This window comes from Haliotis rubra, unplaced genomic scaffold (genome assembly GCF_003918875.1).
Source record: "Haliotis rubra isolate DU_JTF1 unplaced genomic scaffold, ASM391887v1 Scf546, whole genome shotgun sequence".
Classification (NCBI taxonomy): Eukaryota; Metazoa; Mollusca; class Gastropoda; order Lepetellida; family Haliotidae; genus Haliotis; species Haliotis rubra.
In genome coordinates this window covers 275,487-289,747 of record NW_025767242.1, presented here as the reverse complement: position 1 = coordinate 289,747, position 14,261 = coordinate 275,487, and the positions used below count along the sequence as shown (strand labels likewise).

Here is a 14,261-nt window from a genome sequence, read left to right as displayed (position 1 = left end):
ACTTGTTGAGTGAAATACAGGAAAATCTTGTAACTAGAAAAACCACTGAAGTATATTTATCCCAACTCTATCCTTCTTTATTTAACCTGATTTGAAACTAGATATGTTTGTATGTATTAAGACTGGTCATTTCCCTGAAGTGCTTTTAAGTAGGCTAGGTTCAAAACAAGTCATTAATTCACTTAGTGGTAAAGTGAATGTCAAGGATAAGTAATTTATTGTACAGGTAAAAAAAGCTCTTGGAAGATGTTTAGTTGAAAATCAATAACCACATATTTTACCTTAAGGGGAAATAGACCACCTGTCTCTGCTGTTATGGTAATGTTTAACAGTTAGCCAAGGAACCATGGTTTTCAAAGTAACTTTGTAAAATAATTTCTGAGATGATTGAGTGAGTGAGTATGGTTTTACTCCCCATTTAGCAATATATAATATCACGGCACTGGGACACCAAAAATGGGCTTCAAACATTGTACTCATGTGGGGAATCGAACAGGGTCTTTTGGTGTGATGAACAGACGCTTTAACCACTAGGCTACCCCCCACCGAGATGATTGGCTGGTTTGGCTGACCCTGACCAGATATTAAGATTAATATTAGTTGTAATGAGTAAGTGCCGGTCTCATGTCATGTTACTGTTATATAATTGTTAAACACTTTTAAATATTTTCATATACCTGTCATTACAAGAAATAATTTGTGAATTTTTTTATGTTTCTAAGTTATTTAAAAAACAATTTTATGTGATACTGAATAATTACTGAAAATAAAAGCTTTCTGAAAAAGAACAAGAACAATCTAAAATCGAAAAATGTTGATTTATGCCTGTCTGAAACATGGGTAAGATACACAAAACAATTCACAGTTATTCCCTCTCTCATATCTGCCTCATCCATCTGCCATCGATAGAGGTTGCTTAAATTAAGGAACAAATAGTAAAATTGTATATATAGTCACAATAAGTGTACTTCTGATCTGTCGATACTAACTTGGGGCAGACAAGTTCCCCAGTATCCTATTTTAATCAAAATATTTTTATTTTTCTGCATTCTTTGTTTAGGTATTTCAACATTTATGTCAATAAAACAAGGAATTTAATTGGTCTTTCCTTATCCAAATAGAAATTATTTTGATGGTTGGAGGCTGCAAAAGTTCATGGAAGACTATAGACATTTACTTGAGGAATAGCAGGAACAGCCATTTTAATTCTATAGCAGAACAGTTTTATTGACTAGTTATAATACCGTATGAATTATTTTCAAACCAAAATTGCAATCATTATCAGCCGTGACCTCTGGTGCGTGTTGCAGGTGCTGGAGCGATCATGGTGTGAGGTGGACGGTGTCCGCGTCTCGCTGCGGCTCTGGGACACTTTCGGATACCATGATAAAGACAGAGGTTTCGCCTACAGGGGGTAAGTATTTATGACCTCTAAACAAACATGAGAACCTTGCTATCCCTCTGAAATTGAAGAATGTGGAATACATGTATAGCAGTAAACATGTCCTCCTGTCTGCCACCAATGTTTTGTTTCTGGAGCAGAGCTTCTAAACCATGTGCTATACAGATCAGTCTAGTGGTGAACTGGTGCCTTTTGATGATTTATGAAATTGTATTGAACAACATATTTTTATCTTAATGGCAGTGAACCAAAAGTAGGGTATAAGAAGTCAAAATCCTTTTCGCGATTGCATCAGATTTGTGGGATATGTCAAGTGATCACTCTTGTTAATCTTATTCAAGAGCCTTTTAGTTTATTTATACATTTGAAATAACCTGTGTACTTTTACTGTCCTGATCTGCAGGGCGGTGGGGTAGCCTTGTGGTTAAAGCATTTGCTCGTCACACCGAAGACCGGGTTCGATTCCCCACATGGGTACAATGTGTGAAGCTCATTTCTGGTGTCCCCCACCATGATATTCCTGGAATATTGCTGGAGGCGCCGTGTAAAACTAAACTCACTCTCTCCTGGTCTGCGGGTTCAAATCCCAAATGTTGGCTTTCATGGTTTTCCTGATTGGTCTCCAGCGCCATAGATCAAACCTTCGTTCAGACAAATCAAAGAAAAGGACATTGCATTTTGTTTCAAGCATATTCTTGGCAGACTTCAAGTCATATCACAGATCAGTTAGTCAGAACAGTGAGTCTAAGAGTGACCCATCACTTTTGACTTGGCTTTGTGTCAGACTGACAGTTTCATCCTATAAAAGCTGTAGTGTTTTGTCTGTCACCACCCATCCCAAACTTCCTCAGTTTTTGTGTCACAGACGTACGTATTTCAGCAACTATAATGGATGCTTCCATCTGACTTATAGACTGTTCTTCTCTATTGCAGGGCGGATGTTGTCATCCTCTGCTTCAGTGTTATGCGCCCCAACTCCCTGAGGAACATCAAGAAGTACTGGTACCCTGATGTACGGCGCTTCTGCCCCACAACACCCATCATTCTGGCAGGGACACAGGCAGACCTCCGCTACATGTACAAAGATGAGAACTACATCAACATGGAGAAAGGCCTACTGTATAGGTACGACTCTCACTCATAGTAATATGTTCCTATAAACTAGTTCACAGTTCACAAGGTAGCATTTCCCATAGAACTAACTACATGTACATAACTGACACTCTACGTCAACATGGAGAAAGGCCTACTGTATAGGTTCGACTCTCACTCATAGTAATATGTTCCTATAAACTAGTTCACAGTTCACAAGGTAGCATTTCCCATAGAACTAACTACATGTACATAACTGACCTTACATCAACATGGAGAAAGGCCTATTGTATAGGTTCGACTCTCACTCATAGTAATATGTTCCTATAAACTAGTTCACTGTTCACAAGGTAGCATTTCCCACAGAACTACTTAACTGACATTCTACACCAACATTGATATGGGCATACCATTCAGGTATAATATGGTGAAGTCAGTGTATGAAATAAGGCTCGTCCTACCACCCAAGACGGGCTAGATTTCTGACGGACGGTCTAATTTTACAGCAAGCCAGGCCGATGGTCTGGTAAATGTTTTTAGATGTCCCATACATCTGAGTAAATTCATAATATCTTGATGTCGGGTAGGGGCGGTGGGCTAGCCTAGTGGTTAAAGCGTTGGCTCGTCACGCCGAAGACCCGGGTTCGAATCCCCACATGGGTACAATGTGTGAAGCCCATTTCTGGTGTCCCCCGCCGTGATGTTGCTGGAATATTGCTAAAAGCAGCGTAAAACCAAACTCAGTCAGTCAGTCAGTGATGTCTGGTATGGTTAAATCCATTTTTGGCTGATGTCTGGCTGGGTTTCTGGCTTATTTCATACACTGGTGAAGTACATTTTGTAATTGGTTTCATGTGTTTTCATTTCATGTGTTTTCAGACCTATTGAAGAGAAAGACCTGATCACCTCAGAGGTTGGGCGTGATACTGCCAAAGACATTGGTGCTCCATACTATGAGACGAGTGTCCTAACCCATCATGGTGTTGAGGACGTCTTCATCAACACTGTTAGAGCTGCCATGATTGAACGACGAAAACTCAAATTTTGGAATGCTCAACTCCGCCGAGTCCAACGCCCCTTAATTCAACCTCCAATGAAGGTCCCGAAACCACTGCTGCCAAAAATAGCTGTCCCCCGCCAACGTTGTTGACTGATATCTCTCAGCTGCTGTACAATCAAAACGAAGGAGATGCTGTCTTCTTGGTTCAGGACCGGTGTATACGTGCTCACAAGATCTGTCTTATGGTGTCCTCTCCGTTATTTGAGGAACTTTTTACCTTGGACGCCCCTGTTTTAGTCCCCCCCGAACAGAAGCAGCCACAGCTGCAACTGATGAGAAGCGAGTTTTCAGGGGAACAGAATCACAATGATGAAGAGAAGCTGCTGGAGAGTGATCAGGAGTCTGTCAGCATGGATGGAGACTCTATTCGTCGATCAGTTGGTTACGAAAACACAATCACCACACCAGATGCCAGTAATGGAAATTTCCAAAAGTTAATGTCGATGTCTCATCCCTCGATTCAGTGTGCGGAAGTAAAGCTAGTTGAAGACCCCTTTCATCCTAGTCAGTTGATGGTGCAGACTTTTGTTACAATGAGCCGTGAGATTACACCAAGAGCATTCCAGCATGTCCTTGAGTACTTATACACGGGACAGGCTTGGGAGGACTATGATGTCCTCAATGAGGTTAAGCGAGCTGCTGAACTGATGAAGCTGAAAGACTTAATTATCATTTTATCCAATATGTTGTCAGGGGAACGCTTTCTCAATGCTGATATTCAGAGACATTTTCAGGAAGCACGCTGCTCCAAGTTGAGGGAACTGGCTCTTGAGAAAGAGGTGTTATCAGGTTGGTTTTAGAACTAATTTTAACAGATGTCATTAGTGAAAAACAACTGTAACTTGTATTTCATTGGGGTTTATTTTTTGGGGTCTTTTTCCCGAATTTACCTTTAAGAATTGGTTTGTAATTGTTTAAAACTTGATATAAAAGCTACCTTCCAACGCTGGCCCAGAATCCCACACTATGTACCAAATGGGGTAATATCAAACATGGTATGCTTAGTATATAATAAAGCTCTGAAATCGTAATGGAAGTCTCACCACAATTCTGTGGTAATTCTCCTAATAGTCATTCCAGTTAGAATAGGTTCCCAACATATACTGACCGCCTCCGTGGTGTAGTGGTTAGAGCGTCCACCTGGAGAGCAGAAGGTCACAGGTTTGATGCCTGGCCGCGTCATACCAAAAGATGTTAAAATATGGTACTTGTTGGTCCCTGCCTGGCACTCGGCATTAATGGGTACAACAAGGACTGGTTGGCTTGGAGTCAGTATAATGTGTCTGAGTGGGGTATTCATGCTTCACTGCGGCATTGTATCTCAGTGGGCTAGCACTATAAAACCAGCTTAAGTCTGGGCTAGTACAACCAGCCGCACATATATACACACGCATACATGTCGTCATATGAACGAAATATTCTTAAGTACGACAGTAAACCGCATTTCACATCACCTCACCCAACATATACTAAACTTAAGAGGAGGCCAAATGGATTGGATGGTTACACTGGCCGGACTTGGTGAATTTGTTGATTGCAGGTCATGTGTTGTCCCTCATAATATCAGTCACTGGATTTTCTCATCCATACTCAATTATTTACAGACCACCACCCTATAGCTGGGATATTGATGAGTGCTGCATTAAACGACAGACAAACAAACATAAGTGTCCTAGATCCTAGGCTAGCAGCATAGCATGCTCCACTTGCTTTCCATAACTTCTGCTAATGCTTTGCCTATTGTCATTTGTCTTACATAATATATGTAAGGTATGTTTGTGGGTAGGAATAGTATCGTGGAGATAAAAAGATTCTAAAGTTATTGTACCACATCCAGTTAGTTACTGGGGCGGTGGGGTAGCCTAGTGGTTAAAGCGTTGGCTCGTCACACTGAAGACCGGGTTCGAATCCCCACATGGGTACATTGTGTGAAGCCCATTTCTGGTGTCGCCCGCCGTGATGTTGCTGGAATATTGCTAAAAGCAGTGTAAAACTAAACTCAGTCAGTCAGTCAGTCCAGTTAGTTACAATGTCCATTGCTGTATCCATACTTTCTTGCTTGCTAAATATGCCCGTTTACTTTGGAAATTTGAAGAAAAGAAATGAGGTTTGATGAACTAGAACGCTCTACACAACACAATACCAAATTTCACATTTTCAATATGTCAAGAAAATATCCCCAATCTCATGTAGAGTGTGGCAAACAGAGGAAAATGGCATGGACTCGCCACTTGGCTAAAGCTTAGCCTCCAGCTAGCATTTTGATGTGCAAAATACATGTTGGTTTGACAAGGGCAGTGACATTGCCTTTTAGATAATAATGAAATCCCAAGATTTTCGGGTGTTTCAATCTGTACCTTACATTACTCTTTAACAAGTTTTAACAAGTTTACTTTCAGTAAATATGCTTTTAACCTATAGATATGATTTCAGTTTTAGATGAAAGAAAATTATCAACTAGAAAATTAATCTTTTTGTCCATTTTTTAATAAAAAATTAAATTAAAAAAATAAGTAAAATGTCAGTTTACGTAGCATGCCATCTGTAAGTTTGATTATATCTCTTACTTTTTTTGCATCCTGTAATATTCAAAGTGAAAATTATACACATCATTAATAAATTGTACACATGTAATACTCACTATTTTGCATCCAGTAAAACACAAGATCCTGTGATGAAATGGCTGCTGTCTGTGTGTTGCAGATATTGCCTTCAAGGTTGATAATGGCATTGTGGCGGCCCACAAGCCCCTGTTGATGGCTCGCTGTGAGATGATGTACGCCATGTTCAGCAGTGACTTCATCGAGTCCTCAGCAAAAGTGGTAATAATACTTTACATGCGATGGGCCTGACTTTGTGAAACTATGTCAATCAGTCAGTTATTCATAGGTTAAACACCTACTTCAGAGCCAGTCAATTTTATGTACAGTGGAAGCTGTCTAAACCGGCATCGTCGGGACTGAAGAAATAATCCGGTTTAGACAGCATGCCGGATTGTAGAGCTGACATGGTTACGTATAACTAGAACTGAACATTGTTGTATCACGTGGTTCTCTCAGTTACTGCACCCATTTACAATACAATACACAAGACAAAGATTTCAGCTCATATTCACTTTTATTCACACATTTTTCAACACATTTGAAAAAAATCAGACATTTTGGTTTGTTTATTCACAACTGATGATTCGAAAAAAAATTCTCAGCGACAGTTTCTAAATTGTCAATGTGAGGCAGCAAGCGCATCTTGCTTGACAAAGCAAAGTGCTTAATTTCCGTACACATTTTGAGAAAGTCTCTCAATGTCATGGAGGGATCTGGAACCTCTGTGTCTTCGTCGGAGGACGACTGCATTTTGTCTTTTCCTTGGGTGTTGCCGTCAACAGTTGCTCCTCACATTCCTGTGTGTCGGGGTTTTCTGTAGGGATGGCCATGTCACTGGTGACAAAATTCGCTGTCATCAGGCGGCTCATTTCATGACGAGATCCGGAATTGACAGCTGCCGGATTGCAGAGCTTTAAAATGATGATAAATGTACTAGCCACAGAGGGGACTGAGATTTTATGCCGGTGTTGACAACTTGCCGGATTTGACAGCTGCTGGTTTTGACAGCTTCCACAGTACATCATCATGTTAATACAGTAATATTGCTTAAAACAAATTGTTAGCTGTTTTCCTTTGCAACTACATATAAAGAATGTATCCCTTTAGGAGGAAAGTATTAGTCGTTTCGGCCATCCCTTTGGCCTGTTGCTGTCAATATAATGGTGAGATTATAAGTCAGTCATGACTCACAGACCACAGATAATTAGCTTAAAGGTAGCCATCAAGTGCCCATTTCATTACCAGCTTGTGCTCTGTCTAAAACACAGGACAGTACAATGTTCACTTGGGTGAGTGAATGAATTTGAGTAAATGTTTCATTTGCATTATGTTCACTTTAATATATTGTTTCACTGATATGTGTAATCCAAATATTGTACCACTAACAAAATTGCATTTTGATATTTGTAGGCCATATGAAATTATGTACTTATACTACTCACACTTTGATAAGGATCACCAAAAGTCACAACTTTACTTAAACATAGATTTATGAAATTGTATCCATTTAAAACTGGATAAATAATAATATGGTAACCCTTCTTTAGGCAGACAGCCAATTTATTCTAACCTTATTCACATGATACATGAGTAACCATAAAAATGGTTTTCATGGCACCAATCAACCATTTTGCAAATCATGGAACGAGTCATTGACAAATAAACAACACATGTCAATAGCAGGTATGGGTTCCACAAGATGCAATGACATACTGAAGCCTAGGATCCATGCTTACAATAAGCTTAGATATTCATACCAAATTTGACCCCACATCAACAGTTTTCTGTTGAATACATGATTTGATCCTTAGCAAAGTGTGAATAGTATATTTTTTCTGGATTTTTGTGTGAATTTTCTATCAACGATGAATTGAGAAACATGCCTCTATTACCTGTAGTGTTGATGAATCCCTTCTGAGAGATATGTTTGTTACACTAGATCCCTTTCCTGGCATCACCAAGGACACCTTCAAGGCTCTGCGTGAATACCTGTACACAGGGCAGCAGCCAGACATGACGGGGGTGGACTGTATCTCCCTCATAGAGGTCGCCAACCGACTCTGTCTGCCTAGGCTGGTGTGTCTCACTGAGAACTTCATCGTGCAGGAGCTGCAGAAAGCAGAGAAGGATGAGGAGGATATTCTGGAGGAGGTCTTGCTTATCCTGGAACCTGCACAGGTGGGTGGCTGCTTACTTGTGCTTCTGTTTCCTGCTTAATTGATGAAGAGCTTGCTGCTTATCCTGGGACCTGCACAGGTGGGTGGCTGCTTACTTGTGCTTCAGTTTCCTGCTTAATTGATGAAAAGCTTGCTGCTTATCCTGGGACCTGCACAGGTGGGTGGCTGCTTACTTGTGCTTCAGTTTCCTGCTTAACTGATGAAGAACAGGCTGCTTATCCTGGGACCTGGTGGGTTGTTGCTTGCTTATGCTTATGTAGCCCTGTGTGTTTTAATTGCTGAAGTCAGTTTGCTTATCCTGGGACCTGCACAGGTGGGTGGCTGCTTACTTGTGCTTTAGTTTCCTGCTTAACTGATGAAGAACAGGCTGCTTATCCTGGGATTTGGTGGTTTCTTGCTTACATGAGATTGTGAAACCCTGTGTGTTTTAATTGCTGAAGTCTGTTTGCTTATCCTGGGATCTGCACAGGTGGGTGGCTGCTTACTTGTGCTTTAGTTTCCTGCTTAATTGATGAAGAACAAGCTGCTTATCCTGGGACCTGGCGGTTTCTTGCTTACATGAGAATGTGAAACCCTGTGTGTTTTAATTGCTGAAGTCAGTTTGCCAACTCAGGGACCTACACAGTGAGGTGGTTTCGGGCTGTATTGTGGTAGAAACATGCTCAAGTTAATTTAATTAGAAAAAGATGTCTGGTCCTCAAATTGTTGTCAAAACTACATTTGTCTTCTCCATCTTTCTAGAAAAGATCCCGATTGTTTGTAATGTTTGTAGTGTTATTTTTCTCCACAATACAGTGTAGTCACTTTTGATCAATCATTGTAGGTTTAATGAATGAATACAGCTGATCATGGGATCATGATCCTGTTGCAGCTTCACAATGCCTCACAGCTGGCCAAGTGGTGCCTCAACTTCTTAGTGTGCCATCACAACGAGCTGCACCACAAGTACCACAAGATGCTCAGGTCTCTCGAGAAGGACAATCAGGAACACATTGAGAAGCACAGGTGGCCTCCAATATGGTGAGTCTTGCCCTGCAGAGTTCAGTGGTTCTAGGTGATCTTTCAGTTAGTGTTGACTGTGTTGCTGGCGAAAATGTATTTAATCGACTAAAATATATGTTTTTGTCAATATATCCAAATTTTAATGAATTTTCTTCAAATTTCATAGAATGTCTAGTGCAATCGTATTGGCATTATTTGAGGCTAAAATTCATAGTGACTACGGTAAAATCGTAGAGGTTGGCATCTCTGCTAATACAATTGAATGACAATTCCGATAAAAAAAACAACACAGTGCGGAATGGACTCATCCAAGGGTACGTTTACATAATCTGCTTGTGGCTAGGATACGTTTCTGTATACAGGAATGTACCTGGTGTACACATCCGTAGTACCCGTGCCGACAACAACCTCTTCAGCCTCAGTTCGTTTAATTAGCGTTGGATGTGTTGCTGGTTCAGCCGTCTGCAGTATCCTGGCTGGGGATGGACTTAACCGATGACATAATGCAGCTGGGATCCTCTATGTGACACATCTGTGGTGTGTCAGACACATCACTGTTGATGCAAGATCCCTACAGCAGACACTGCCTTCTTTACCTTGCCCCACAAAACTAGGGTCCAAAGTGCCCCCACATTCTAATTTCAAGGGTCCTAACAGGACATGAGGGCCTTGTAAAGCAATTAAATAAGTATTGAAAATAGTGTACTGTACTAAAGATGTTATCATTATAACAGAAACTCTATATTTCTTGTCGTGGAGGGGCGGTGGGGTAGCCTAATGGTTAAAGCGTTTGCTCATCACGCCGAAGACCCGGGTTCGATTCCCCACATGGGTACAATGTGTGAAGCTTATTTCTGGTGTCCCCCGCCATGATATTGCTGGAAAATTGCTAAAAGCGGCGTAAAACCAAACTCACTCACTCACTCACTCTTGTTGTGGATTTGGTACATTGGGATTCCATGTATATCTTGTTTTTGTTCATTAAGTATGTTTGTGCATACCGGAGAAACATTTCTACATTATGTTAATCCTGTGACACTGACACAGGTTGAATCAGTCCATCTCGTTTTGTAACAGAAGGATGATGACTCTTAAAGAATTCCCAGATTCTGTCAAATCCAGGGTCCCAATCCACACAGCACTATGACATTCGTAAGCCAATGGTAACTATAGAGTTACAACAGGTCGTAACATTACAAAAGCTTTGTATATCGGGACCCTGGCTTCCATGTGTTATGCATATCATATATTCAATTGGACTCCAAAGGAACTGGAATTCAAAGTCAATCATGTATCTGTCATTTATGCCTGTCCAGTTTTTATGTGTGTCCTTCATTGCTCTGTGTCAATCATGGACCTGTGTCCTATATTTGTGTCTGTGTTGTAGGTATCTGAAGGAGCTGGAACACTATGACAAGATCATGCACAACTCTTCCCAATATCCCGAGCAGCAACAGGAACAGGACTTCAACCGCTGGCCTCGCTGCACAGGCGGCTGCCTCTGCTTCAGTCGACGTGGTCGAGCCAGGATTGATGAAGCCACATCCATTGACATGCCTTTCTGAGGCTCATGCATTGACCATCATGGAGTAATATATTGAAAGTAAAGACCTGTGGATTCAGTAGGTTTTGAAGCTCCTGATTGCACTGAACCTGATGTAGATTGATGAAGGCTGTTTGTTGGTGTCTGCTTCCCAGGACAGCTTTATTTTACAATGGCCTGTCAGCTACATTGAGGTTATCAGGATGTAAGAGGCTTTTTGTGCCTCCTCAGACCTCATCCTGAGCATTGTCCTATTTCAGGGAGTGAACAACATCTTTGCAGATTATTAACCACATCTGATTTATTCGGACACTGAGGATGTCAGCTTACCATCTACAGCCTTGAGTCATGGTCCTTATGCCATTTGGGACTCTAGTTTTGCAATTCACCAACTACAACAACAAAATTGGACTGAAAAGAACAGATGGATAACTGTCTCCAGAAAATTATATATCTACCATCAAATATTTTTCAGAAAGTAATGCTTTCCCGAGCTTTGCTTCATGTGGACTGACAAAGTTCATGGATTTGCTGTTTCCATATCCTTCTGCTTTGGCCTTATCATTTACACCAGATTCATGTGAATGAAGATGCTTGTTGGACTGCTAGCTTAAGAGAATAACTGTCAGTGTTTAACAGCTATCTGCATTGTGTGAACACCATATGTTTTATGAAGTTGGATAACTAAAGGTTTGCTGTCACTTGAGACACCAAGTAGGAATCTAATCTTACTCATCCACTGATTACACCATTACGACAAGGCAGAGATCTAAGACCTTGTCTGTCAGGAACGGATACAGATATACGAGGACTGAGGAAGCCATACAAGATGTCTGAGTGCCAGATGATACCAGGTGACCAGCAGGATAGACTGTAGGAGTAGGAAATACATGTCATGTTACAAGATTACCCATGATTCAAGATCATTGACCATTGGTCCCCAACACCATGCCCAGCTCACTTTGGACTGACTTGATACCATTGAGGGAAAATTGGGGAAAAATAGTGTCATCCAAGTAATTACTGTGTTAAATGTTTCACTACTGACAATTTCGAGAGACAATGAAAAGCTTAACAGTATTGCTCTGGCTATAGCATCAGTGGTACCTTCATCACTGTCCCTTTTGAAGTATTTTTTTAAGGTTTTTAAGGTATTGATATGATTGGATTTGCTGCATGATCTTCAGGCAGATATTTGGTGATGACATGTTTGGAGTGGCAGACATGGTTGAACCTTTGTTAACAGAATCTGCATTTGTCCTCTGTTATCTGTTCACATAGTAAGTCTGTGTTTTCGAAGATTAAGAGCAAGTGGTCATGTTCAGCGATGAGTAATATCAGTACATTGAACAATTTCGTTTGGTTTTTTGAATCACTGGCAACTCTCACCTTGCAGAAGGTTTTATAGTTTCATTTTTGGTATCAGAGTCAGTAACTTGATACAGCCATTTTAAATCCATGTTGAACTTTGAGATTCAAGAAGAGAGTCCTGATGTGATGTTTCAAGGTCATTGGAACCAGTGACCTCTAATAAGGAGCCAGATTTACTAGTGTTATGCAAGATCAGGAGTTCCAGAAGTAGCATCTTCAACATTTGTGATTCCAGGAGCAAAATTGTCAACATTTGTGGTTCCATGAGTGAAATCGTCAGCATTTGTGGTTCCAGCAGTAACGTCATCAACGTGTGGTTCCAGGAGCAACATCATCAACATTTGTGACTTCAAGATTTGCGTGGATGGATGACAATGGAAGAACACTGGAACAAGTTGAGGATTTTAAGGATGTGGTTAGTGCTGACCATCCTGAATGTAATATCCATGCTGGCAAAATACAATCTGGTGAGATGCTGGATCTCAACACAGGAACCAGTTTAGGATTTTAAGGAGTTGAAGCATTGCCCATTCTCATTGTGTCCATCAGACTAATGCGTGTTGGATAATACCATCTTGGGAATCATTTCACACAATCGGGATGTACATCACATTACTTATTCATCTGCCATTTTGTGCTAATTTTGTACATGGTCTGCTACTGACATCTATAAAATATTCTCATGTTGGTTGTACAGCCATGGTCACTGAGATATGTAATGTCTGTGAATGACTTGGGTCAGCTGCAATGGTGTAGTGGTAGCTTGTTAACAATTCATACACAGGTTGGTGTATTGTATAAGCTGTAGTGTTGTAAGATACAATAGATATAATTATACATTAACACTGATATGGATTATTTGGGGATATATGTACAGCTATTCAGTTTTGTTACAATGGATATGTGTTTGTAGTGCATCATAAAATGACCATTTAAAAACTGAATTAAAAAAAGCATTATTTTATTGGATTGAGAGGTTTGTGAAGAGGGTGCATATTTTGTTAAACATTAGTTTGTTTTCTTGTCATTGTTGAAGTCACAGATCTGATTTTGTTTTATGATGTATATATATATTATCCTACATCCATTTTAATTTATCATATGTACAAAATATGTTGTATGCATTTCGTAGATGATTTAATAATTTTTCTTGTAGCAGACAATCTACAGGACAATCCAGAAGATACCCAGAGATCCTAGCTATCAGTGTTTGTCCTGGCGAAGAGAAAACGTCAACAGCATATAGAAGAGCAAGAATACAATAACTACTTTCTTTTTAACTTTATAAACCAAGGGACTATATTTTAGGACAAGCTATAATTTCGAATATATTTACAAATGTATATGATGGTTTGTTAACTAAGCATTTATTTATTATGCTTTTGACATTTTGAAAATAATGAAGCAAAGTGTAGTCAAAAGAAAGATTAGAATTTGCTTTATGTGTTCAAGTAGCTACCAGCTGCCATTTGATATTGATACAAGTGATGATTGTACATAGACTTAAGTCACAGAAAAACAATTTGTGTCATTACTTTCCATTTTGAATGACTTGTGACAACATTTCTTTGGTGTCATGTCACATGACTAGAGTTGATTGTGTCACATGACTAGAGTTGATTGTGCGATATGTCACATGACTAGAGTTGATTGTGTGATATATCACATGACTAGAGTTGATTGTGTCATATGACTAAAGTTGATTGTGTGATATGTCACATGACTAGAGTTGATTGTGTGATATATCACATGACTAGAGTTGATTGTGTCATATGACTAAAGTTGATTGTGTGATATGTCACATGACTAGAGTTGATTGTGTGATATATCACATGACTAGAGTTGATTGTGTCATATGACTAAAGTTGATTGTGTGATATGTCACATGACTAGAGTTGATTGTGTGATATGTCACATGACTAGAGTTGATTGTGTGATATGTCACATGACTAGAGTTGATTGTGTCATATGACTAAAGTTGATTGTGTGATATGTCACATGACTAGAGTTG

General features: G+C 39.9%; 1 protein-coding gene across 1 annotated transcript in view; it reads left to right on the top strand.

Moving 5' to 3' along the window:
• LOC124253606 (rho-related BTB domain-containing protein 1-like) overlaps nucleotides 1-13,899 on the top strand; it is a 61,207-nt gene extending 47,308 nt beyond the window's left edge. The window contains 8 exon segments of the mRNA XM_046687410.1: nucleotides 1,311-1,414; nucleotides 2,336-2,527; nucleotides 3,374-3,630; nucleotides 3,633-4,343; nucleotides 6,258-6,380; nucleotides 8,100-8,335; nucleotides 9,206-9,354; nucleotides 10,724-13,899. Coding sequence (XP_046543366.1) covers nucleotides 1,311-1,414; nucleotides 2,336-2,527; nucleotides 3,374-3,630; nucleotides 3,633-4,343; nucleotides 6,258-6,380; nucleotides 8,100-8,335; nucleotides 9,206-9,354; nucleotides 10,724-10,901 — 1,950 coding nt within the window. The 3' untranslated portion in view covers nucleotides 10,902-13,899.
• The last annotated feature ends 362 nt before the right edge of the window (nucleotides 13,900-14,261 follow it).